Source organism: Corapipo altera, unplaced genomic scaffold, assembly GCF_003945725.1.
Source record: "Corapipo altera isolate COAL_440 unplaced genomic scaffold, ASM394572v1 98, whole genome shotgun sequence".
In the NCBI taxonomy this organism is placed as follows: domain Eukaryota; kingdom Metazoa; phylum Chordata; class Aves; order Passeriformes; family Pipridae; genus Corapipo; species Corapipo altera.
This window is the reverse complement of record NW_020884914.1, coordinates 2,742,853-2,770,274: the sequence shown is the minus strand read 5'-3', so window position 1 is coordinate 2,770,274 and position 27,422 is coordinate 2,742,853. Positions and strand designations below refer to the sequence as shown.

General features: G+C 40.3%; 2 protein-coding genes across 2 annotated transcripts in view; one reads left to right on the top strand and one right to left on the bottom strand.

Annotated features, from left to right (window-relative positions):
* Nucleotides 1-27,422, top strand: CIITA (class II major histocompatibility complex transactivator). Its single transcript, XM_027654808.1, has 20 exons — nt 1-72; nt 5,558-5,695; nt 6,645-6,773; nt 7,201-7,260; nt 8,588-8,671; nt 9,244-9,303; nt 12,150-12,299; nt 13,455-13,595; nt 13,725-13,781; nt 15,828-15,893; nt 16,365-18,072; nt 18,178-18,351; nt 19,223-19,294; nt 20,577-20,657; nt 21,696-21,788; nt 22,131-22,214; nt 22,556-22,639; nt 23,108-23,191; nt 23,853-23,945; nt 25,326-27,422. The coding sequence occupies exons 2-19, from the start codon at nt 5,575-5,577 to the stop codon at nt 23,923-23,925; spliced, it is 3,321 nt and encodes a 1,106-aa protein (XP_027510609.1). The 5' UTR covers nt 1-72; nt 5,558-5,574; the 3' UTR covers nt 23,926-23,945; nt 25,326-27,422.
* Nucleotides 19,936-27,422, bottom strand: part of DEXI (Dexi homolog) — a 28,332-nt gene continuing 20,845 nt past the window's right edge. The window contains exon 3 of the mRNA XM_027654817.1: nt 19,936-19,947. The gene's annotated coding sequence lies outside the window, so the exon portion shown is untranslated. The remainder of the gene's footprint in view (nt 19,948-27,422) is intronic.

The window sequence follows — 27,422 nt, the reverse complement described above, 5'->3', positions numbered from 1 at the left end:
GGGCAGGCAGCTCTCCTCATTTTTTGGTACCGAATACAGAGGGAAACAGCAGGAACTGTGCAATTTCCTAAGGTTAGTTTTTCCTTAATCCTTGAATGCATGCTTTTCCCATAGTAAATTCGTCTTAGCTTACCTTTCGTAGGTATTGGTAACTGTAGTAGTGTGTTGGTATCCGGACTTATGTTGCTTGGAGTATTAGTAGGATGATGTCTGAATGCAGGTGAAATTTTGGATAGGGTTTTTTGTGATTTTATTTATTTTTACTTGCTCTAAAGGTTGCTGTAGTTTGTTTCACACTTTAAGAACACTTGTTTTTGTATAAATGTTTCGCCTATAGAAAGTGAAACTGAAAATCACTGAAAGAAACTGGCTTGTTTCCATCTTTTCCACAAATCTGGCAAAACAACCTCGAGCTTTCCTTTCCCATTTCGGTGGGCTGGAATTCTGTCTTGGAGAAAATCACTGAGTTAAAACATAGGCAAGGTGTCTGCAGTGATGCTTTGCTTCATCTTATTGCTGGGATGGAAGAGCTGGGCAGTACTGGATACGGCAAATTCTGCTCTAAATCACAACTCTGACACCTGCAGGTCAGTGTGTCATTGGTCTGCCTCAACTTGTCTGTCTCCAGCACCAGATGAATAACATCTCTCCGTGTTGATCACAGTACAACTAAGTTCATTAAAAGGCAAAAACTCCTCTTTTCTTGTCATTTATACTTTTTCTACCTTCTTTAAACTCATCTCTAAGGGAGATAAAGGCGAATGTGGCAGGATATGGATAAGCTTTTTTTCAGCATCATCCCTGTTCTTTCATTTTAGACTATAAAGTTTGTGGAAAGCAACACTATTCCATTGGAAAGATGAATACTTTCAACAAAAGTAGTATCTCTTGTTCAGCTGGGTAATACAGAAGGAAAATTTAAACTGCCTTTCAGCTGTATAAGCTTTTCATAGATCAGAAATAGAAAGTAAAACCTTTAAAGCTAAATATAAGTTGAGCTCCATTGCTCGCAGCTTACAAATAATCAGGCCGTTTCTGAAAGGAAAATCTGCGTGGTGCCTGTGGAGCAGAGGAATTGCAGGGATGTATTTGGGGAGAGAAAAAGGAGACAGGTGATGGTAACATGGAGGGGATCTCTCCCTTCCTCAATGCTGGCTTGACCATCTCCCAGGAAACTGTCTCAAAACATTGCCTGGGGCGAAAGCCAGGAAACAATTCTGCCTTCAGGTGAGTGTATTGTGCACCAGGACACAACCTTTGGGGGGTGCAGAAGAGAGAAAACTTTCTAAAATTGTTGGAGGAAATAAAAAAAGCTTTAAAATTGTGGCCAACGATACTGAGCTTTTCAATCAAAGTACTTCTAAATCAAAGTACCAGTGTTTCACTGAACTCCTTATTTACAGTTTGACATAACCTGCTTTTTGTCAGCTTGCTTCACCCATGTCAGCTTGCTTCATGTGTAGCACTTAATGGGTCTGGAGTGTTGCAGGAAAATAACATTTCTGCAGCATTGTTGTGTTTGATTTTTTCAGCCTCCTGTCTTCACAACAGTCTCATTCTCTGATTTTATTGTAATCTAGACTTGGAATGTTGTGAAAGACTTGGATGTTATGTCATCCTCTGGTTGAAAAATGTGTGATTTGCATGGCACTACTACTCTTTTCTATGAATTATCCTCAGCTTCCTAAACTGGCACAAAAATTAAATTGCAGGGGGGTTTCCTCTGTTCCTACAACTTTTCATTTTCTTAACCTCTATACTCACGTGGGAGATTGTTTTATTACCTGTCTGTTCACATGTCAGCAGAGATTTGGGACGGAAACCCCCCAACAAACCTCAAATCTCTTCTTCTCCTTATTAGTGGAGTAAATGTTACATTTTTGCCTTTATAATTCTTCTTTCCTCTCTTAAAATCATTTGATTTGGTTAGTAGCAGACCCCATTGCCTGGAGTCTTTAACATGTTGATAATTTAAAATATGGTTAAATGAAATTATTGGGGCAAAATGATAAATCACAGCAGCCTCCCTTACCTTTAGAGATCTAAAATGCCCCTTCTAACTCTTAAGATTTATATGTGATTTAAGTGATTCCCTCGTTTACTGGATTCTTCATCCTGGTACAGTGATGTTCACTATTTCTTTTACTACTTTTCCAGCATGTTTAAATCATACGATAACTCTTGGACTCTGAAAGAGCACCGAAAAAAGCAATTTGAATCTCAAAAGTGAACGATATAATCATGCCAAATATGCAGAATATAGAGCTGAGAAGAAGCTTGGCTGTGCCAGGTGTCCCTGGGTCACTGCAGAGGTGACACAGAGGGGACACAGGTCTGCTCCCTGCAGCCGGAGCGTGTCAACTGCTGGAAAAAGGAGGTGTTATTTAAACATTTATAGAAAAATATTTGCTTTAACCAGTGTCCAAACCACAAAGGGTTGAACTTTCTGAATGGCATGGAAATATATTTTGAAGTACATCCTGCCTTGCCCCGGCCCAGCTCATGCCCTTCGTGCGTGGAAGCCTCGCAGGAGGCCCTGGGCACTGCAGGGCCCTGCAGGCTCTGCCCTCCCCCTCTGAGGGGCTCCAGCCCTCACAACCCCAGCACAGAATCTTTATTCTTTACATTTTTCAGTCCTTTGACATGGAACTGTGCTAAACACCCGTTTTGGCAACACTAGGTCCCATGGGACCCCAAAGGGAATGTAATATCGGTAAACTAAGTTAAAATCATATCTGAAACAACAGAGGAAGTGCTGAGCAGTACTGAGCTCATCAATCCTCAGGCCCAGACAGGGGACTGTTGGGATGCTGTGAGAAAAAAGGGGAAGATCTGGAGAAAGGAGTTGCTGTGGTAAACAAGCTTGGTAAAGGTCTGGTTTCATTTTGTATGCTTCGGTTACAACATGCAGCAAAACACTTGCTGCCCCTGAAGTGGAATTCTCCTTGCCTGTGGCTCTCTCAGTGTAGAAATTTCCACTTTCAAAAACTTGCTTCATTACTCCTGCACCCTTGGACAGAGTGTTTTCCGTGGTGGCACCATGATTTTAATGCAGCAAAGTACAGCTGCTATTCAAAATATGTTGGTTCAGCTACAGAAAGAAATCCCAGCATCCCAGATCCAGTGCAGTCAATAAGGAGCTATGTAAAGATTTGTGTCAAAACCAAAACAAGGAAGAAAAGATACCAGAGTAAACTGAGGGCCATTCAGACTTGTGAAGCAAAAAAAAAAAGACAAGCAATCAAGTTTTTCATTCTTGAAAGAGTATCAGTCTTGATTCTTGTTAAGGTAGAAGGGTCTGTGTCTCTCACTCCTGTGCACCTGGGTTGTAGCATCTTACATGTTCTAATTTTCAGCTCTCTAGCCAGACTTGGCACTGGCAAGATTTCCCCTTGGTTGCTTCCTGACTTCGTGACTCTTTTAGATAAAACATTTCACATTACTCCCGTATTTATCCACAGAGAAATGCCATTGAAAGAAAAGTTTCAAATAAGATAAGATCTAATGACTATAACTTAATTAAAGCCTGGTATTTCCATGAGGATTAAGTAGACCTACTTCGTCTCTTTCCATAGGATGTGCCTTTTTCTTTGTCTGCTGTAATCAAGCAGTTTGCTGATCACTGAACTTGGAGTGATACATTAATGTCTTGCATTCCCCTTACACCTTCTGCCCAATTACTTCTCTAACCCCAAAATTATCTTGACTCAGAGGTAATTCTTCAACAGGTTTACTCACACAGTCCAATGTAACTTGGCATTCTGAAAGGCCCTGTTCTGATTTTATGTTAATTCAACAAAAGGAAAGGGCAAAGCAAAGTGTTGCAACAAACTGAAAAAATTAATCTGGTGTGTTTATAACCTCATTCTTGGTTCTCATGCAGGTTTCTCAACTTCTGCTTTCCATTTATAGCATGCCAGGCAATAATATCAAATTTTTGTAATCTTAGTAGCCTAGCGAGGCCACAAAACATGAAAAAGGAGAACTACCTTAGTGCAGGTTATTCCTGCTCTTTGAACCTCACTGAGTTCACCCCTTTTTGAAGTTCTGGCTCTCGATTCTGATGTTTTGTGCGGTATTTTTCTGGTGTTTTCAGAAGTATTCATTCCCAAGCTGTTCAGAGGGACAACCTCATAAAGGGGTAAGAAGAATGAGATTAGTTTATAAAAAAGCAGCATGTGGTACTGGGTGACTGGGTCTGCTCTGCCTTCTCCCATCACAGCTGCAGTGTTAGCTGTTTTACTCCATGTTGCAGGTGAGCTTCATGGTACAGCTCTGTGTTTGTACACCTCAGGAAAGGAGACAAGTGCAACCAGGGATGGCAGTGGAATTCTGCTAAGGGCAGATTATCTGAGAGCCATTTGTCAGATACTCTTCATTGCAAAACATGGTGCTTGACGCCAAGCTGAAACTCTTCATGGTTGTGGTGTGTGGATACCTATTTTAACAGGATATGGTCTAGAAATTTTGCTGGTTGTTTCATCCTGGCATCTCAGTATTACAGTGGAGTAAATCACTTGGATTGCCAGCCCAGCTGGCATTCACATCAGTGTAAACACTGAAGAGCCAATATTTGGATTTGAAATAGTCTGATAAAGATGATGAATAACCAACATGTAGTGTTATTCTACACCTGTGGAATATCCAGAAGGAATGTTTGAACTTCTTTAAAACCTGCTGCGGTAACTGCAAGCAAATAGAAGGGATTTAAAATGTGGAGTTAAAAATAAGCTTTGTCAAGAAATGTAGCTGCAGCAGCCTAAGCAGCTCTCACATACAGGGTGACTGGAGCAGGGAGCACCTTGGGTCAGTTGGATTTGTCTGGATATTGTATGGCACTCTACTTGGAAGGCTATAACAACTCCCAGCTCAGGAGTAGGCTTGTGCATGAGTTCTGGGTGGGAAAGAGAACTGATTAAAAAAAAAATGTGATAGATTCCAAAATGTCAGAGTGCCATGTGTCCAGAAATTAACTCCCAAGGTGACCATGCCATTCTGTATCTAATCAACCATATTGTTTGGGAAAGAATTGTAGAAAATAAGTGTTTTCTCTTTCCCTGTTCCTTCTTGTGCCGTGGGGATGTGTCCCAGTGCTACCTCCAGGGCTTAGGAACTGAGTGTAGCATCCCAGCCAGAAGCTGCTTCCCCTGAGATGAAATTGTCCTGACAGTAAAGAATGGGCTTCTTCTTCCGCCACCTTCTCTGCAGTGTTCTAATTTCCCCAACACCTGCTGAATCTGTGCTTGCATCATTTATATCCTGATAAGATACAGGAGTTGCCACTTATTCAACACTTGGCACTTTTGGTCCAGGTGGTCAGACTGCAGCATCCCATTGCCCTGACTGCAGTGAGAGATGGGTGACTCTCACTGCAAGCTGTGGCTGGGTCTGTAAGTTTAAGGGTCTCAGGGTTATAACTCAGAGCAGGTCTAAGCAGTACCAGTTCACCAGAAGATCTCAGTGTCTTGCCCACAGAAAGCCACAGTGCAGGAGTTGTGGTTTGGATTGCCGGAAGCTGTGATTTTGTCAGAGCTAACGGTTTGGAATTTGATTTCAGCCAGCAAGAGACAAACCATGGATTTTGTGCCTGAGACTGGCTACCTTGATTTACTGCACAGTGACATCGACCCATTGCAACTGTGTGCTCTCCTTGATCCTAAGTCATCTGGAGATGGAGAAGGTGACTTCACTACAGGTTAGTAAAACACTAAAAAATGCTTGGTTAGTTTAGTGCTCATGCTGTATTGCCATCTCCTCTCAGACACAAAGCCATCTAATGACACTTTATCTCAGTGACAGGACTAAATTCTACAGGCACTTGGTGTTATGATGTGGTAACTTGGTTTGCATCTGTATATACAATACTGACTGCTTCTAGAAACTGTTGTGTTTTTAAACTGTACATATTTGCAGCATCCTGTTCAGTCAGTCTAACAAAACATACTGTACTGGAATCATCTCTGTGATTATTTCCCAGGCTGAGCTGTTCTCTTTCAGCTTGACTGTTAATAACAGCTGCAGCAGTGTTTCTTCACCCCATGGCCTCACTTGCTCAGTGACTGAAAGCAGGATGAATCAGGGATCAAGGACTGACTCTTGTGCTATCAGAGATGTCTCACTTATTTGAATACTTTTGAGCCTTAGCAGTGTCTGAGGTGATGTAGGTAAATCAAACATCATCAGGACACTACACCAGTTATTGGAAGCTGAAATCTCTGCTGGGAGGGTCTTAGCACAGTCCCAGGTATGGGTTTGACCTTGGCCAACTAGAAGCTTCACAGGCAATTTGCAGTACCTGGACACACCATTGTTCTGAACAGGGAATTTCGATGGCACTACCGTATCCTGCAGCAGAAGGTTTAATATTGTACATGAGTCTGGGCTTTAATGCCATAGAATGAATTTAGGAACTATTTTATTTGCTAGGAGAGATGAGGTCTCAGAGTTTATCAAAAGAAAAGTGCTGATTTCCAGGTGACTATGAATTACTGAGAGTTCAGTTCTGTTCCTCCTTAGCCAACTTACAATGCAGAGCCAAAACCTTATGCTGAAGCAACAAATCTGCCTGTTCTGCATGTCATGCTACCTGGGGTTTTTGCTCCTTAGTTATGGTATTCATTAAGCCAATGTTTATTCTTCTTTAGATCTTGAAGTTGATGCCAGCAACTATGAACAGTTAAATAATATGGATTTCATGAGTACGATGGAAAATGGTGAAAATGGAGATGGGTCATGTCTCTGTTCCAACACCACAGATGCTTATGCTAAAATGGGTATGAAAGTAATTTTTGGGTGTTAAATCATTATTTTACAGTCACTTGCTATAGCTGTTCCTTACAAATTCTATTTTTACTCTGAAGCAGTGGCACATACTCAAATGGTCTGTCCCTCATGCATAGTAGATCTAACCAGAGTACCTAAACCTGTGCATTGTGGGGAAACAGATGAACAGCAGCTCGTGGCTGTTGGGGGAAAATCTCTCTATTAATGTCATCTTCTGCTTAATACTTCCTGTCTCAACTTCTCCTTTCTTGTGATCTTTATTTCCTGAACAACAATTTACAAGAAAAACTTAATTTAACTCTTTGGTTTTACTTAAACTGTAGATTTCTGTTAATAAGGGTAAGCTTACAAGAATTTTGCTGAGAAATTTATGATGCCATTGCTGTGTTCATCTTTTTTTCTTTCCTATGTTGCTAGCTGAATTAGTAGAATATGTGCTCAAGGATCATCAGGAGAAACAGGTGGAAGACATTTTTGGTAAGATTTATATGACAAAGACTAATTTTCTCCATGACAGTGTTCTGGCTAACATGTGCTTCATGCCCACAGTTCAAACACTGGTAAAGTTTTATATGTATGGTGTCTTCTTTCCACTTGTGAACAGTATCCCTGGATTTTATTGAAAAAACAAGGATTTTCTGTCTTTTTTAAGGCTTTTCTCAAAGATGGCAGATTTATCTCTGATCAAGTTGCTGATGACATCACTATGGCTGTAACATATTCACAGTTTAACTGCCCAGTGCTGTAAATGCCCTCAAGCAGCATCACATTTACTCTGAGCACAACAGGGATGATATACATGAGTTCCCAGAAGACTTAACATGTGTATAAATGCAGCTCACACACACTTATTTCCGTCCAGGATGTACAGAGCTGCCTGAGGAAGCACGTCAAGTTTTACTTCTCACCCAGATCAATGCAACAATGCTATAATATACATATAACAAATTATTCCTTCATTCACTGCTTGACCAGAGATACTTGCTTTGCTTCTTGGACAAAATCATTGCTTGGGTAGTAGCAAAAATGCAGCTGTTTACTGTTTCAGAATCTATATACTAATGTGTGGCTGCTGAGAAATCCACAGAATCAGGAAGATTCACACAATATCTGTACAACCTGTTTTATATTTGAGCAAAATAATTTGAACTAATTTACCAAAGGTCAGTCCTTCCCAGAATAATTCTGGCTACAGTAAGCTCACATGACTTTTCAAATGATTTATACTGCTCCCTGGTGTGTCTAGAATTTCAGGGGTTTTGCACCTAATAACAATATTTATATTGGTTTTAGAAAAAAAACCAAGATTCAGTATTAATACTTAAGTATTTGCCAGTAAAAGAATGGTATGGATAACTTCACAGTTCTTTAAACACAAAGTATTAAATCATTTCAGAACCCTTTACTCTGTCTCTTAAAGGATCTAATCCCTTTTGTACATAAATTGAGTAATTTTACCTGTACTGAGATCACATGAGACATGGCTGTGATGTTTTATCCTTTGCTTATCACTAGAGCATTGAGAACTGTTTATGTTTTATTAGCCACTGAATTTATGGCAGTAGATTCATAGTTTGCAGTTCAGAAGCTAACACACGGTAAGAAAATCTGAATTCAGAGTTCTGTGGCCTTTCTAAACCATATGGATCTGGATACCTGTTTCATTGCATGATTTGGTTTTATCTTTTATTTGGAGCCTATTCCATCTTTGCTGCCTGTTGGTGTGTTTCTCTAGCTTTTACTTCTTTCTATAACTTTTCTAGGAGAAAAAAGGTTGACATTTGGCCATACTTCATATTTTTAGCAGGGAACCTCAATTTGGATGAAATGGCTGCTGAAAACATTGAGAAATTTCCTGACGTAAAGAAGCAGAAGTGTCATAAACGAAGTAAGTGAAGAACATTAAGAATTTGGAAGGCTGTAGTGTTTGAATTCTAAACTTTCATGGTTTTAGCACAGCCCCAATGCACTTCTCATGCAGTTCTTCACTCATTCAACCAGATGTGCTTCCTCTGCCCCTGCTCGTGGTGCGTGGGCAGGAACTGAAAACAGCTCTTCCAAGCACAGGACTTACAATTCACAGAATTTGTTGCCCTGTAACATGACATTAAGCATGATCTATTTCTTCCCATTTTTATCATCCATGTGACAGTGTTAACTTCTTTTTCACTGTGTCTATAGCTTAGCAAGTATTGGCTGAACAACTCCCTCTTTAATAGCGAGGATTACTGCAAAAAACTTTGAGTGGCACAAAAATCTGCAGCCTAATTAAAACTTCACATTCAGACTGAAATAATAATATGAGGCTTTTCACATTCATGTTTATGCACTGGAGCTGCACAGTTCTGAAACAGCTGATTTGAAACTCATAACACCCCCTTCTACTTTAAAAGGTTAAAATAAGTTTCCATGTTTCCATGTTCAATTTTTGTCACTTATTCTCACCTTTCTTTCTTTCAGCCTTCCTAGGCTCTGCAGAGAATTGGTCTGATGCTTCAGAACCAAAATACAGAAAAATTGGTAAGTCATTGGCTGAATAGGGGAAGGTTATGGAGCACATATTTTCTCATGTTTCAAAGTCTTATCCTCTGCTAGGCATTGGAGCTCTGCCTTCTAGGAAAAGTTTGCTCTCATAGATTTGGTGATTTTGACCATCATGCATTTTCATGTTTCTACAATAATCTCACTTTTGTACTCCTCTGATTATTTATGATATAACAAATCCACGTCCTCTTATCAGCAACTATTAACTCGTGCAACTTAGGACCAACTCCACAGTAGCCTAGGAACAGTTGGATCCTTATGCTTCAAAAGCACATGTTCCTACCAGGGGATAGGAAAATTACTTTCTTAATATCAGCACAGTTGAGCTTTTCTAAATCCACCTGAGAGAAGAAAGTAAAACAGCAGAGAACTGTCTTGGTGCCAAATTTTGTAATTTTTATCACGTACACTTTTTGTTTCTGGTGGGTAATATGACTCAGGTCATAGTTTGGCCTTTTCTGGGCTTGATCCTCTTTGTTCTGTGTGACGTCTTCCAAAACTCTGGGGAAACATCCTAGTGAAAATAATAACGGTGAAGAGATGATTTCTTGGCCCAGTCCATGCTATAAACTCCTTTAACGAAAACAAGAAAGGAAGAAGGGGAAATTTCCAGGCTTTGCACATTTTTAGACCATCTACAAGACAATGCCTGGGGCCAGCAGTCAGGCTGGAACTTGTTCCCTATGTGTGTTAGCTGGTGCTAATCTTACCCAACTGTAGCCTAAATGGGTGTCTCAGACACAGCTAAAACAGCAAAATAGTCTTCCAACATCCATGTGAGAGCAACCAGTCTGGGATGAATATTTTATACTGTGTTTTGAATTGACATTTGAGTCATTGTATGTCAGCACATCTCACAAGTCTCCTAAGGGGAACTCTGACTGCACCAAACCCCAGGGGCCATGTCCATGTCAGGAAGGGCAGCCAAACCAGAGGGTAACCTAGAGACCCATCCAGAGGGTTCTGGGATGTGGGGCTGCACCTCAGCACAATTCAGGCCAGCAGCTGGCAAGGAACTTGCACAGACTGGATGAAGGTCACAGAGAACAGACATGTGCACTGGGTCTGTGATCCAAGCTGATTTTCCGGTGTTCACGTGGAGTTCTGAGGGAGTGGGGAGGGAGGATAGAACAGAATTAGCTGTAGAAAAAATAAATTTGCTAGTTCTGGAGAGGTAATCAGAGTTTCTACTGAATGGGTACCTGATGAGTGTAGTTATTTAGGCACTGCTGAAGTTCCTGGCAGCTGGTACCCATTAAAGGTGGGTTATCTTCTATCTGCTTAAGTTCCCTTAGAGATTAGGTACTTTTAAAAGCCTGTGTTTATGCCACAGTAAGAGTTTTCAATAAGGAAATGGCACATCAGTTCCAAATGTCCCACTCTACAGACCTTGCATTCCAGTATCATCACAGAGCTAACAGGTGCTTTGTAAAGCTGCACTTATCCTTTTTCTGGAAATCTTCAGAATATTGTCAGTCTCTCTACCTTCCTTGATCCAATAAAGGTGCTGAGGAAGGAATATATACATAAGACAGTATATAAGACAGTACAAAAAATCTAATGGACAAAAAGATGGGCTACTTGACAAAATCAGGAATTTATTTACCCTGTAAATAAATGAGTGTCAACAGAGTGATCCTGCAAAGGTAAGTGCATCGCCTCTTCAGAAGGGTAGGACTACCTACAGTAAAGAGGATAATGTGTGCTAGAGTTCAGAATAGCAAGCAAAGGATGAGATTCTTTCAAAGGAATTGGATGAAAGTAAAGGTTTTTTGCCCAGCTGTTTTGATAGCTATAGCAGTACCTGTTCTCATCTGACCATAGCAATGCAACAATCTCTGGAGAGGAAATTACGGGGAATTTATCCCACTGATTTAAGCATGAGCTGAAAAACACTTTTTAAAATCTGGTTTTATACCTCAGTAGAAATGAAAGATTCTTTAACAAAATAAAATATCAGTTCCTGATAAGCAACGTGAACACACCCCACCCTAAAAGATTTGCATTGCAGACACAGTGCAATTTATAGTGGCACAAAACTCACTCAGGTCTGTAGCTCTAGATGAAAACATCAGACCACAGAAAGTGATGAAATATAGACTTACTTTTTGCTGCTAGACAGGAGAGGGAAGGAAAAAGCAAAAAAAAACCCTCTGAGAACAAGGATGTGGCAAACCCAAGGAAACTAGCAGAATAATTCAAATTAACAAGTGTGTCTTACTTGATTTGTAAGAAACTTTCCATAAGCAGATGAAATTGTACAATGCACGAGTCTCTCTCCCCATTTGTCCCATTCTTGGAAGAAAAAAGAGTGCTGTGGGCAAGATGCATCTTTTAAAATTCAGATGTTTGTGACTGCTCTTTGGGAAACACTCTTAGAGTTGTCCTTACAAGCACTGTAGTGTCTCAGCAGAGTTAAGGTCCTCAGTTTACTGCACTTGGACCTCTCTGCTCTTGTGCGATATTGAGATAACAAAGTGTGCTCGGGAAATGATCACAGCTGCTGTCTTATCTGTCAGCTATCCATGTGTAAGATCATTTACATACAGATACATCTGGAGATGTCTAGAAATAAGACAGGCCAGGAAAGATGAAGAAAAAGAAAATTTAAAGGGTGAACTACTCGGAAGAAAAAGCAAATCACTACAGAATTTCAAAAACACATTTTAGGCTTTGAGAGCTGGGTATATTCCAGAAAGCTATTGTGAATTGTTCTTACTGACTAGTGATTCATGTTATCAGTTGACATCTCTTCTCTGGTCCCCTCAACTTCCAGCAATGAAATAATGTTCTCCTTTCATTCTGCTTTTTTTATTTTGAAGTGGAAGTGCCTGCAGTGGCTGCAGAGAATGGCAGTTTCTTAGCTCTGCCTTTCAACAGCCTGCCAGTGGGCTGCACCTCACTGACTAACCAGTACTTGTCCTTTTCTGTTCCTGCTGCCTACGGGTTGGAAAGAAGTTTCCTAATTCCTGGTACGTACACACAGCTATAGGGGTGCACCTGTACAGAGGTTGATTTATACAAGGGGAAACTCTCCTCTAAATCTTGACTGTGAACAATGGCAGGAAAACCAAGCATGGCAGCTGTCTCAATCAAACACTTAAATGTGTGGCACTCACTAAAAGAATGAAAACATTCAAGGGAATTAAAGGGCATTGCCCCTAATGAAATAGAAGGAATCCTTTTTTTAATTGGTGAAGTGCAGGTTATAAGAGAACAGTTATTTACTTTATGCTAATCTAAGTAATTCCCTACTTGTCTTAAGAATAGGAAGTCACAGAACTTCCATTAATAAACTTTGATTTAGTTCCAATTACTTTTTCACTGGGAAGTTTGCAAAGGACTGAGGGATAATTACATTTGCAGTAGTAGAGTAAAATCTAGGTTGTAACTGAGCTCATAAAAGCCGAGTAGTGATGGGCTGTGTAACCACCTGGCCCTTGGTCATGCTGTGTAGCAGAGGGTGCTCATGGTACACTGTGAAATGCTAATGACCAGGACACAGTTCAACACCTTTCACTGTTAAATCTATGCTGGAAAGGAACCAAAAGCAGTGTATAAGTTGGAAGTCTTGAAGTATCTGATGCTAGCTAAAGCAGCATAAAGCATCAGAGGAAATTCTGTCACACCTACAGAAACTCAGAGCTATGGGTGATTAAATTGCAAGCATTGAATCATCAGAAAAACTACCCAGTGTGGGTTGGGAGGGGGGATGCTGGCTGACTGCTTGTACAACCTGCATGATGTTCACTTAGGTGGGATGTAGTGCAAAGGATGGTAAAATTAATGCAGATACTATTTTCACATCTTCTCTCTTCTGGATCACTGTCTATACGTTGATAGACTTTGTCTTAAGCACTTTTCCTTATATTAATAGAATTTCTTTTTAGACTGTTGAAAACCAGTGGTCACTAAAAGCTGGGTAATCTCTTATATTTCACTTTTAAGAGTGTTTTTTCTAATGGGTTCTATGGACCTCCTGTGATCCTATGAATTCTCCATGATAAATATTTGCCTAGAAGCTGTATAAAGAATAAGTAGCTTTTAGAAAGCTTTTTCTCTCTTAGAAACCTTTAGAAACCAGGAGCTTTAAAAACAGAATAGTAATTTTTCTGCATTCATTTCAGGATCTTCAGAACCTTGGACTGCAGAGCTTCTACCTGTCAGTGTGAAAGGGAGCCAGGACAATCCAGGCTTTGCAGATCCTCCTCAGCAGTTACTTAACTTTGTTCTTGAAAGTGGCATATCTGATTTTATAATATATCCAGGTAAGAGCAATAGCCTTTCATCCACATAAATAGGCATAAAGTACTGAAAAATCAATGCTGCCAACAAAGTACTAAGTTCAGTTACTGATAACTATGATATGCTAAAAGCTATTATCTGTTTCTTGCCAGTGTTTACTTCTTCCGTGGAAACATTCATGTCCCCAGATTTTCCAGTTAGTTCATTTGGTAAGTAGAAAATTGATTTTTATATGTGTACAGCACTTTTAATGGATAGAGGGACCATATTTTTTCTACTCAAAGCCAATTCTCCTCTCCAGGCTCTACTCATATTGATCTTATTGAGGAAACTAGAAATTGATGGCATTACCTTTTCTGTATTGATCACTGTCTGCTTAATCTAATCCAAAATAAAGTGCAGATAAGGGGCTGTAAAACTACAGGTTCAGCTGTATTTTAGCAGCCTCTGTGTTTGCTGTGAGACTCCAGTTTCTGGAATAAGTCTTGTCTGATTCAGACGATGCAAAGCCCAATGTGCTTGAGCCCCATCAGAAAATGGAAGTTGTTCTGGTCCTGGCATGGCCTGAGCATCTTAAATGCTCAGTGCTGGAAGCCAGACTGCAGCCAGCTCACCTGAAAGCCCCAAAACCCAAACTGTGAGGGCTTATTTAACTGAACAGTACAGAAGCTTAACGTACAGAAAGGCTTATAAAGAAATCAGAGCCTTGGTCAGGATATAACAGTCCCACCTGTGACATCAAACTTTCCTGAGACACTTTTTCCAGCCCTCGGAGCGGGGTTGGAAGCCGGAGTTTGATGTCCGTGTTCAGCTGCTGGTCCCTGCAGCTGCAGCAGCCCAGTGCAAGGGTTCTGTTGCCCTCTGGTGGCTTCCACCGCCGCAAAAGCATGAAGCGCGGAATAAGACGCAAATATCCCTGGGTTTGGGGCAGTCTTTGCGAATTATAAATACTGCCTATGTGAATACAAAATGCTGATAATTCCAACTGATTTACAGCAGCACAACATATGCATGTTACAAGTCTCAGAATTCCAAATGCAGCAGAAAAATTAGCGTAGAACATTCCAAGCCAGTCTTTTCCTCTTTGAAAAATTATTCACTCCTGACTGATTTGACCAGTTTCTCATCTAAATGTCTCATTACAGCTTTTTTGGTTTTCCATTCTGTTTTCTAATTTGATAAAAGAAATAGTAAACCAAAACCAGACAGCTGCCTGAAAAAAGGCACGACCCTTCTTTATTTAATATTTTAGGTTGATTTTTCTTCTACAAGGAGAAGAACTATCTTTGTATCAAATGTACTCTTCCACTGAAGTAAGGACTTGCTTATTAGAAGTCTGTGGTGCTTCCCTGCTAGAAACAACTCTGAACTCAAACCATTCCAAAGGTTGCTGGCATGCAGGGTAGGAATTAATTTTCAGATCTCTGAAACTCTAAGATTTTGTATTTTTTTAAACCACATTCTACAGCAAGATGATGATATAGTATGAAATGCGTTTGTTCAAATTTAGGAAGATCAACCCGTTTTGATTTGGGGGATTTTTTGCAGATCTCTGCTGCACGTAGTTCCAAGACTAAGAGGTTGGGTTTGTTACAGTCTCTATCAGTTTAAATTCTGTCTTGCGTTTGCAAAGCTTTGCCTACGAAGGGTTTTGTCAAAACTGATAGTCTGTCATTACCTGCAGAAAATATGTTCTCTCTGGGAAAACTCCCAATTTCCTTGTGTAAAGCAGACACTGCTCATCTGACCCATGTGCAAAAGTTTGAAAACAAACAGGCAAAAAAGAAAGAAAATAGGACAGCAACAGGACTTTGCCAGCAAAAGTAATGGGTAAATTCTGTTACCAACAGTCACTTTGCTGTGACTTTCATCCTTAGTGCTTGGGTACAAGGTGTAGAATAACAAAAGGAAGCAATTGCTTTTGAAGGCATAGAGAAGCACTATGTGTGAATGTGAATTTATTCAAAACACTGACATTTAAAAGAACACTGGATGTCACCTTGCAAGGATAGATCTGCTTCATGCCACCATCAGAACAGCTGTTTGGTGCCACACTGTCTGCAATTGGACGTCAGCTGAATCCTACCTGTGTGAGGACTTCTTCCCTTTTCCTTGTGAAGTAAACAAAATCTCTCTTCCTCTGGATATATGTTGCAATACTTAAAAATTTGCATCAGTCTTATTGTTAAAATTAGTTAGACTGACTAAATTTCTATCTTGGTGTCTTCTTCAAGTGTATGGTTTTGTTTCTCCAGATGTAGAAACGTTTGAAGAAGTTCAAGATTCCATAATTCCTTCTGAAGACGATTTCAAAACACGAGGTGAGTTTAGAACTCTTGAACTTAAACCTTCCAGTATTTCTTCGAAAGAGACTCTGTGCCTCTTTTCATACAGAAAAGCCACTTGTTGTAGGAATCATCATTCAACAATTTGTGGAGCTGTTCTGAGGGTCTGGGCACAATTCCTGTTTTCATGATGTTAGACTTGACTACCTTTAGATATCTAGGTAGCTTTAGGTAGCTGTAGTACCTACTTAGCAGGTCAGTGTGCTTAGCTGATTTTATCATCTGTGTAGATAACTCCAAAATTATTCAGCTCGTAGATTTAAAAATGTCTGTTGTGCCTGCACTTCTAACCTGTTGGCTGCACAGGATAAATCCAGACCTATGGGCTTTATGGGAATGGATGTATTTTCACCATATTACCATAGTACTTAAAGCACCCTGAAATGATGTTGTAATTTGTGGACTGGTGTCTTCAGTTTGTGTGTGGTTTTTTTTTTATTTCTCTAGAGCTGGTGGAAACTTTCTGCACTTCACTTAAGGATTATTTCCGAGACACATGCAAGTTTGTGACCCTGGAGCGTGAGGTAGCGCTGGATCACCTGTTTATTGATGGGACACTTGTTCAAAGCCAAACTGAAACCAGGACTGGGAGGAATAGTGCAAAAACAATGGAAAACCAGCTGGTGACTTGCAGTCTGCACGAGAAGGAAAAGACAGCCATTGATAGAAGCCAAATATTTCAAATCCCAAAACGTAAAGGCTTAGAGACTAAGGTGATTTTGGTGCTGGGAAAAGCAGGAATGGGCAAAAGCATTCTTGTTCAGAAGATCTGCCAGGAGTGGTCCAATGGAGAGTTTCCTGAGTTTGAATTTGTATTTTGGTTTGACTGTGAGCAAATAAGCTTGCCTGAGAAGCGATACAGCCTGAAGGAACTGCTTCTTGAATTTTTTGTGAAACCTCAGGAGGGAAGCAAAGAGATATTTGAGTACATATTGCAAAATCCTGCTAAAGTCCTTCTGGTTTTTGATGGTTTTAAAGGATTGCATGACCATGAGAATTCTCCTCGTTGCTCAGCCGGTGAGCCTGAAAAAGATTTGTACAGTATAAAGGAGCTGCTTTCAGGACTCATCCAAAGAAAGATACTCAATGGTTGTACCTTATTATTTACAGCAAGACCAAAAGACAAGGTGTACTACTATGTGTCCAAAGTGGATAAGACTATTGAAATGGTAGGATTTTCCCCTGAGCAGAGAGAACTGTACATAAACAAATACTTTGAAGGATTACCCCACTGTGACAGTGCACTGAAATTAGTCAAAGACCACCAGTACCTGTTCAGTCACTGTTACAGGCCTGGTATGTGTAGATTTGTTTGTTTTCTTTGTGATACAGTACTTGAAATGGGAGAGGAAAGCCTTCCTTCAACTCTTTCTGCAGTCTTCCTGAAATTTTTTCAGCAGAAGATAATACCTGTGCAAACAGATGTTACAACCACACGAAATCAAGAGAATCTTATTACCCTAGCCCATATAGCCTGGTGTCTTGGAGAAAAGCACCAAAGTGCCATGAAAAGTGATCTTTTTCCTTCTAAAGAAGTTAAAGAGTTTGCTCTGAAATATGGATTTTTCCTGCCATTTGCATTCCCCAGACATTCAGATAGTGAAGAAGAGGAATTTGGGAGCACATTCTCTGATTTTGTCATTCAGAACTTCTTGTGTGCACTTCACCTTTCATTAGCAGAAGAGCTCAAGGACAAAAGTGTAATAAAGTACCTGTCTTTTCCATCCAAAAGGAAAAAACCCTATCACTGGTTAGATTTAGTGCCTCGATTTTTGGCTGGATTGTTGTTTCTCCAGGATGACCCTTACTTCTGCTCCCTTTCAAATCAGGATGAAATACAACCAGTGAAGAAGCAGAATAAACTCTTGAAATACATTAGAAGGCTGCAGATTAATGATCTCTGTCCGGAGAGGCTGCTGGAGCTTTTACGCTGTGTTTATGAAACCCAAAGCAGTTACCTCCTGCAGCACGTGGCCTTAAGGCTCAAGCCAGACTTGTCTTTTCTGAACATAGTCCTTACCCCACCTGATGTCCATGTACTGCACTGTATTTTAAAAAGGTCAAGAAAGGAGTTTTCCTTGGATTTGAGAAACAGCAGCATTGACATGCAAGGGCTCAGAGACTTGGTGAGCCTAAAGAACGTGGCGTCGTTCAGGTTGGTCACTGTCTGTACGTAGTTCGTAGCACTGTCTCTAGATGACACCTTCATGCAGCAACAGCTGTCACATCTGTTGGTTTTATGTGTTTTGTCACCTCACAGGGCCTCCCTCAATGACACTGTCAGGCTCTGGAAATCTTTAGAACAGTCAAAAGACTACGAGCTGCTGAAAGCATCAGCAGAGAAATTTGTTCTTGATCCCTTTAAGGCAAAGACGATGAAGGACATCAGTGACCTCTCCGACCTCGTAGAGATACAAGAGAAGATGGTGAATTGGTAGGCTCGGTTATGATCAGAAATCCTGTTGTGCTGGTAATTTCAGAACATGGGGTTTCACTGACAACAGAGTTCTCTGAACAACAGTTGCTGGACAACAGAGTTCTCTGCTTCTCCAAAGGAGGAGTAACTCAGGCAGTGCAAGCTCTTGTATCACGCCAGGGTGTTCTTCTACCCTGCTGTGAGGTGGCTGTCGTGGCAGGGAGGAGCAATGACAGCACTACACCCAATATTCATCAAAACTGCCAATAAAAAGGCCAGCTGTCATTTTTTCTTCAGATTTCTTTTTAATCTCCAAGTGGGCCATCTTTCAATTGCTTTCAGTTGCATAACTTGGGCTGATTCTTTCCCCCTGTAGCCCCTGAGCCATAAATGAAAGCCTGTTTTGCACTAGTCACATATGGCCTGAGTCAGTCTTTTAGCCCAGGAGATGAAAGCTTGGGTCTATAAACCCTGCGTTTCATCCCTGCTCATACTGGGGCTAGGAGACTGGTAGCATTTAAAAGCACACAGAAATAATGGTTTTGGTTTGTTTTTTAAATGATGACTTCCATTTTAAGATCTGCAGAGTATTTTGATTAAAATATATACAAAATAATTTCATGTCTGACAGAAAATAGTTGATATAGAAAAAGTATTTTTAAGTTTTACTGGAAAAAGAGCAAACAACTGCACTATGAAAGGCAATTATCAGATTGAAATTACTCAATTGAAGAAAGGTTGGAGCAGAAATTATTCTGAAGTTTCTTGATTCCTCAGCTAATGCAGCAATGGTTTATTTCCTGTAAAAATTTACTAACAAATTATTATAAAGCACTGTTTTTGTTGCTGAAATATTTATCATACTCTGGTTCTCCTGTGATTTATTTAGTGAGCAAGATGCATCTGATTCCACCAGCTATGAAATTCCTGCCATCAAAAACCTCAGAAAACTCGAATTTGCGTAAGTGTTGTACTTCTCTGCTGATTGATGTGATTACATTGAAGAAGGAGAAGTCATGGATATTGGCTGCAGTCCTTGTACTGATGTATAGTTAGTTTATGTAAAGCATTAAGAAAACTTATTTTGCTTTTCTTAACTAGATTTATTAAATTATGGCCAAAACTCCGAAGGTATCATTCTGGCTCCTGCAGTGATACAGATCAACAAGGTTCTATCAATTTTGTTTGATTTTACTGCAAGTTAGCTCCTTACCAACAGCTGTAGATCTTGTGCCACAGGGTATAAAATGTCTTGATCATGATCCAGCTACCTGGATTTTCCCCCAGAAATGCTCATCTTTTCCATCTAGGTCTCCTGATGTAATTTTCTACCCTAACAGAGCTTGGGCCATAGAGAATTATGTCAGAGAGTGCCTCCCAAATAAATTATTTAGCACCCTTTTCCTAGAAGAAGGAAGGTTGGCTTGGAAACACTTACTCTGAAAATGAGCGTTCAGTAACATTTCTTTTTCCCCCACAAACTTCAAGCAGCCTCCAAGGCTGTTCTATTGCTTAAAATATCCTGCCATAGGCTGTGAATTGGTTTGGGCAGAAACTGCAGCAGTGCAGTGGAGAACTCTCAGCAGGTCTTCATCTGTTTCCTGCTCTTCAGATCTAACCCAACCCAGCACTGCTATGCTTCGCCTCACTTCTGATTTTATGCTGCTTTCTCTTCTCCTTTCCTCTTCTTATTTATTTTTATTTAAATTTTGCTTAAAATTGTAAACCTTTAATCAAACTTGTTCTGATACCAAAGAAACTCCAAATTAGAGGTTGGGATCTGAGGGACAAATGCTGTGAGCACTGATATCAAAGCGCAATTTGTGCTTTAAGATGCAGTAAAAGGTTGATTTTTAGTTAGTCTGAATTGCCAACAGTTGAGGCAAAAAATATTTTTTTTAATCTCAGTTATCAAGATTATACTTAAAATTAAAAACCTGAGAAAGATAAAGAAAACAGAAATACAGGAATTTAAAAAAGTGAGATGAATTTTGCAAAGAGGAACAAAAAAAGTGGCAAATGCATGTACCACTGATTATTCTGTGGTTTCTAAGGGCCTTAGCCTTGTTTGCTCCTCATCTGGAGGCTTCACAGCAGAATTCCTTGCTGCAGGTGGTAGGGAATAATTGCTTCTGAGGAGTGTAAACAGCATTGGGGGCTGCAGGGAAAAAACTTAAAGATTCTTAAACTTTGCTGTTTGTGAGCATGTGAAAAAACTGCTGCATATCTGTATTTTCTTCCAGGCTGGGTCCAGTGTGTGGCCCTCGGGGATTGCTAAAACTCGTGAAAATTCTTGCAGCATTTCCATCACTTCAGCATTTAGAGTGAGTTCTGCTAAAGATCAGCTTTGCCAGTATTGCTTCTCAGCAGCCCTTGATGATGGGGGAGCTCTTGCACCCGAGAAACATTTTCTTTGCCAACAAGACTCCTTGCTTTGATGAACAAACTGAACAGCAGAAACATCCCGAGACTGTAACAGCAGATGAAAAGCTCTTCAGCCTCCCTTGGGACACTCGGTGGTGGTTCATTCAGTACCCTCAGTCACTTCCCTGGGTGTTCCTTGGCTTTTGGGAAAGGTTTAGTCCAGACCCATGGGGTGCTCCCCATTTCCTACCACAACACTGCCTGAGGGTCACTTATTTCTTCCTTGAAGCTCCAGAACATGCCCTAGTCCATGAAAAACCAACTGTCTCTTAATTTTAAGCTTCTTTACACTGAAACAATTGTACCAACAATAGCCAGTACTCTGCCACAGTGTCTGTGGGAAGATTACTGGGGTTTGAGAGAGCCCTTGGCCTCACTGGTTCAGCCCATTGGCCATTTGTCTGTACTGGATCTGGTCTTTTCATGATATTTTGGGAAAACAATAAAGCTTTAAGACTGAAATGAGTCCAATATATCCCAGCATTACCTGTCAAATTAGAAGGGGATTCAGTATCTAAAATTGTGACTAGATATGAAGAAAAACTTAATTTCTAATACTCCCACTCTGGAGAAGGATCTGTTTAGGCAGGGATTTACAGCCTCTGCTGGATTTTGTCAGTTCTGTATTTCTGTGTGCGCAAGAAATCTCATGGCAGCTTAGCTGGAACACAGCTATTTCATAATCATTTTAATAATCTTGCATATCAAAGGAAATGGGTCAAGCCATTCAACTATTAAAAAAAAAAAATTCTTAGGCTGTAAATTTGGGCAGCAGAAAGCTGCTTATTAGAGAAGCTGTAATTTGTGTGATGCTTCATGCTGATTGAGGCTACTGTAGAGAAGGAGCTTTTCAAGATAGATAGAGTGGTCTCTGAGGTGAATAAACCACAGAAATTTAGATTAAAAGGGGAACTAATTCTCTCTTTGTCGTCACCCAGCCTTGATGCTCTGAGTGAAAATGGCATAGGAGATGAAGGAGCAAAGAGTCTATCTGAAGTCTTTCCAACCCTGACATCCCTGGAAACATTAAAGTAAGTGCAAGGGTAACAGTTCTGGGAAATTTTGAAAAGAAATAAATTAAACCCAGAGCCTTAAGGGACTGTGTGTTAACAATTACAGGCACAACTACTCCATTGGCATGGAAGACCAAATGAGTCTATGGGGAAAATTAATCTGTACATTCCTTAGAGAAATAGGATAATCCTATGGCAATTCCTCACTGCCCTTCAAGGGCCATATTTTGTCTTTTTCTCCTCGTTTGGCCTAAACAGATTGTCCAAATTATATTTTAAAAAATGAAAATTAATTTTCCCCATATTGTAATAAATTAGAATAAATGTGCTCAACTAACACAGTGATCTCACTTACTGTAGTTTATCACAGAATAAAATAACAGACATGGGTGCGGAGAAACTCGCCACGGCTCTTCCTTCCTTGTCTTCCTTAAAAACACTAAGGTAAGAAGTGTATCCTGTCCAGTTGTTTATACAACATACCCTGCTGTCTCTGTCAGAAATTACTGAACACAGAGCAAACACATACACTGTGAAGCACCCAAGCTTTTGACTTCATTCTTGCACAAAGTCTTTGGAAAGAAGAGGAGAAAAATTCTGACCCAGCGCAGACATACAGAAGGATATCTAGGGAATATAAAGTTGTGTTTTAAACTATAACTGCAAATAAGCACAAATTGAAAGCTAAAATGCACTAAAAATATTTGAAAACCCTTGATCTAATATATAGTCTGTTTACATTATCCATTATTCAATTTTGACTGAACTGGTTTGGTTTTCTGCAGCTTGTACAATAACAACATTAGTGATTTTGGAGCAGAAAATCTGGCGAAAGTTCTTCCTGCAATGACATCTTTAAGAGTGCTAGAGTGAGTATATGAAACCTTTTGAAATGGCCCAGGAAAGCTTACTTCCTTGGAGACCGAAAATTCAAATGTCCCATGCTTGGCTTTAGAAGCGACAGAAATTGAGGAAGAAAACTTCAGGGGAATTTCACAGGGAAAATGTGTTTATGCAGAGTCCAAACAGTCAGTGACTAGAGAAGATTAAGGAGCAGTTCACCATAAAAGTAAAAATATTGCTGTTAAGATGGGAGAATAGGATCATGGGGAGTTGGAGAAGGACCTCAGGTATATAGAAAAAGGAATCCCTCAGATGAACTAACATAGTTACGTTCCTGTTTGACCTTTTGAGTACATTATTACGGGTTTTTTTCTTTTTTCTTTCTTTCCCCATCTGCAGGGTAGCCTATACAGTATTTTTGATTTTGAATTGAATGTTGGATTATACCACTACATGATGTGATCTGGATTAACAGAGTTGCTTTTATTCCTCAGTGTTCAGTACAACAAAATAACCCGTGTGGGAGCCCAGCAGTTGACCAACAGTCTACGAAAATGTCCCCACATAAAGAACTTGGTGTAAGTCTCTTGATAGGCTGTTTGCTGTACCTTCATTCTGTAAAACTGGGGTTGAAATCATGCTAAAGCTGTGTTTTGTATTTGTGAGGCACAAATGAGACATCACCAAAATACAAAAGCAGCCACAGTGATATTAAAAAGTTGTCTGTGGTTTCAGCAGCATTACTTCCCAAAGGTCCCAGGCACCTTTGTCCTGCCTTAAGCACAGTTTACATTAAGCCTCCCTTTGTTAATCTTCTACCCTCCATAGACTTCAACCTTGTCTGTGTTGCAGGACTTGTGTTTGGAGGATAAACAATGAGCAACCATCACTACAGGTTAAATAGACTGAAGTTGCCAATATACATTCAGAGTGAGTTTGATGGAAAATTAAAGAACAGTTAAAAAAACAGGACTGTAGTGTGTCCTGTAACCAGAGTCAGCAAGGTTATGGAGGACTGAGCTGCTTTTTTCTAAATCAAGATGCATTTTCCTTTGTTCCATAGCTTAAATACTTTTATAGTATGATATTCAAAGGGAAAGGCAGCTTTAGAAAACAAAACAAAAAACAAACAGCAGCAACAACAACAACAAAGCCACAAATATAACAAACACACCAAAAACACCATGAAGCAAATTACACTTCTTAAAATCTCTTTCCTTTCTGAATTTGCCCTTGCAGGATGTGGAATCCTGCCATTCCCCATGGAATTCTTGAATACCTTCAGCAGCTGGACTCTAGGATCAGTGTGTAGATCCAGAGGATCCCACAAAGGTAACAGAAACTCTGGCTCCCTAAGACAGCAAGATTTGCTTCTGTGGGAGCTGTTGATTCCAGGCTCCCTGGCAGCAGGCACAGTAACAGAGTCCATGTGTCCATGGACAAGGACAGAGATGCTGCCCTAGAGTGGCACAGATCAGGGTCACATCAGGGTCCCTTTTACCCCACTCACCTTGCAGCCCCCATCTCCCTGGCACCTGCTCTAGCAGACTGCAAGTGCTACGTTAAGAAAAATGGACTTCTCCCAGTTCAGTGACTGGCAGCTGCCTTCCTTACATTCTCTTTTCTGTTGCGAAAAACCAAAGCTCTGTGTACGTCTCGTTTTAATAGATGAGTTCTGTGCTCCACAGAGATTGTTTTGTGTTGATTTTCAGGAAGTCCTTTCACTTTTCCTGTGTTTAATACAAATCCTCAACAGCTGCTTATCTCACTGTGAAGCTGTACCTAGACTGTACTCAGAGCAAACCACTGGTTCCCAAATTCCTTGTTCTTGGTCTCATGGTGTGGTTTAGCCACTGGCAGCCACTTCACTTCATTGATTCTGCCTGCACAGTTTCAAGGACCCCTGAAACAATTGCATTGTTAATAATTTAATAGTTTGCCAGTGATCACCAGGATCTGACTGCCTTGATGCTCCTGGACTGAAGGAGCTGCAGCTGGCATGGGAAGTTAGGGATTTGTGTAGGATTTCTGTTCCCAGCTTTCTGCCATATGCTTCCTCTTGCTCTTAAAAAAATTTTCTCAGGATGCATCAGTGAAATGATCCCAGTGAAGAATGACATGCCAGAGTCCAGCCAGATACCAGATGCCCTTCAGCTTTCTTTCAGATGGCAAGAAAACACACCACCGTGAGATCACCAGCTGCATGAGCTGTGCTTTGAAAGGGCTGGCAATGGTTGCAGTGGCCAGTGGTTCCCTAAACCATGCCATGAGCTGAGCTCTTGCATGACTCCTGCTCTCAGTGCACTAATCACCAGATATAGACTGGGCTGTATATACGGCACTGACCAGGCTGCAGGTCGTGGAAGATTCAGGTGCCACAGCAGCTTTGCAGGCTGGCTTTATACAGCAGCAGTGAAAAATTGTTGTGGTCCTTAATAGCCTACAGTCAACTCACTCTTTGTCCTGTTGAATGACTGTACCTACTCGGGAAAGAAGACATTAGGGATATGGTCACTGTGAGGAAACCTTCTGCATTAGCACTGAGAAGTAATGGCAGGAAGTCTGGGTCCTGCCTCCCAACCTTGAGACATGCAGCACCTACCAGTCACTGCTGTCTGTTTACAGAGCTCATCAAATATCTGATTTCCGTCGTCTTAATGGTGATTAGGCTGGTGGGTGTATATCTAATATTCTGTTTTCATCATTTCACAGGTATCATAAAGAAGAGGGGGAAGGTGTCCTCTGTGCTCTCCTATCTTCTTGCTGCTTTAGGAATCGGTGGCAGATTTTCATGTTGCAAAAAAGGTCACATTTAAGTTTCTAAGTGATGCTTAAATTAGGTGAATTATAAAGTTTGAATCTTCAAAGGTCATTTAAAATACTATTCAAAGACCCAGTTGTATTCCTACTGAAGTGATGAAGAGTTAAGCAACATCAAGTTTCACAGATGAAAAGAACATCTGGATACTGTGATCACCATTTAAGGAGACCAGGAACCACCAGGACGTTGAGAGTGTAAAACTCCACCACTGATTCACCAAAGAGCAGATTGAAAGCTGCTGAATCTGCAACACCTGAAGCAGTGATAGATCAAATCTGATTGTTTCAAGGTGCTAGTGGTAACTGTGATCGACTTTGGTCTGATGATTTTGGACTTTCAAAGCCCAGTGGTACAGATTCCACCTGTGTGTATGGGCTGATTTGAAGCATTAGGATAAGGAGCATAAAAAAGAATGATCAGTCCTAGAAAACATGGTATTGGAAGATTATCCACGAGAATCTAGAAGTGGTTCTTTTCTTGATGCTAATCATCAGTGCTGTCTTAAGGTATAGAAAGATATTTTCTATCACTTGTTTGTTACAGAATCCTTCATAAAAACTGGGGGGAAAAAGAAAGAAGTAATAAGAAGAAAGGAATTAAAACTGAAGAACTACTCAGGATTTTTCTGACATCACAGAAATCCAAATACATACAAATACCTTCAGTTTATTGCACAAAAATCCTCAAAGTGACAATCTTTGAAAGTTTTTACTTTGTCTCAAATGAGAACTGTAAATTCATATACCTGGATTGAGATTTAATTTCTTAAATGCAGCTGGCAGCATAAATGTTTACAGGCATTGATTTTCTACTTGACAGTGATCTCACTACTGTATGTGGTTTATGTGGTGCTCTGGTGCAGTTACAAATAACTGGGCAAAAACAGACAAAAATACATTTCAAAGCATTATCATGTCTATGCTGCTGATCTCAGTCCTATGTGAGCCAAATACTCATCCTGTTGCTACAGCAGCAAACCAGTTGTCTCGTTTTTTTTCCTTCATTTCTGCTCTGTGAACATGGAGAGAACTTAACAATTGTACAGAGACAATTGTCAGGTCAGCACTAGAGTTCTGGCTTCCTGTCAGATACAGTCTGAGACAGAACAACAAAAAAGGGATAGAAGAGGCTAGGAATGTTTGATATGCCACAAATTGGGAAGTCTCTCCTTCACAGTTAGCTCAGGGTTAGCTCAGCCACTCCTTTGAAATCTCTTCTGCTAAAAAGCACTGACAGTACTGACCCAAGTATCTGTGCAAACTAGAATCTCTCAACTAACCTCTCAAATTTTAAAAGTCCCCAATTTAAACAGCTCAAACCCACAATCTTTATGTTCTTTCCAGAAAGTTACACTCCTCTGCTTATGTTTCAGTGCCTGAAGGATCCTGACAGCAGGGATACAAAGTGGACAAATTAAAGAAAGAAGGGAGGAAGGTCTGTTGGTTTTTTCTGAGAGCGGGGGATCAGACATTGTACATGAAATAGAGAGTAAGGTGGAAAAACTCTGTGGAGAATATGAATGTAATTAGAATGTGGTATTTTTCTTAACTATCTACGTGGTTCTTCTCTCTAGCCAGAGTCATGGATAAAAGATCTCCTTTATACTCCCCTTTTTGAGCTGCTTGAATGGGAGGTAGTTTGAGCCAAATCTTGTGTGATGTTCCCATCAGCCTGCGGCGCCCCAGCCATGCACATCTACGGTGAACCCTTGTCTTGGCTTCCCTTAACTAAGCTTGGGATGACAAATGCCCCTTCAGGCACATATTCTGCAGCTGCACTTTACTGTGACGGAATCTGAGAATGTGCTAAATATTAGCCAGGCAGATGAATGTTACAGGACCCTGTCTGGACTGATAAAGTCATGTTGTATATACTGCTGTTCTCTTTCTACGAGTTAGTGAGAGATGTATTTTTATAATGTACAGATTGTAAATTGTGAGACCATGTTTTGGTTGTCTTTACATATCTTTTTCTAAAGTATTAATAAA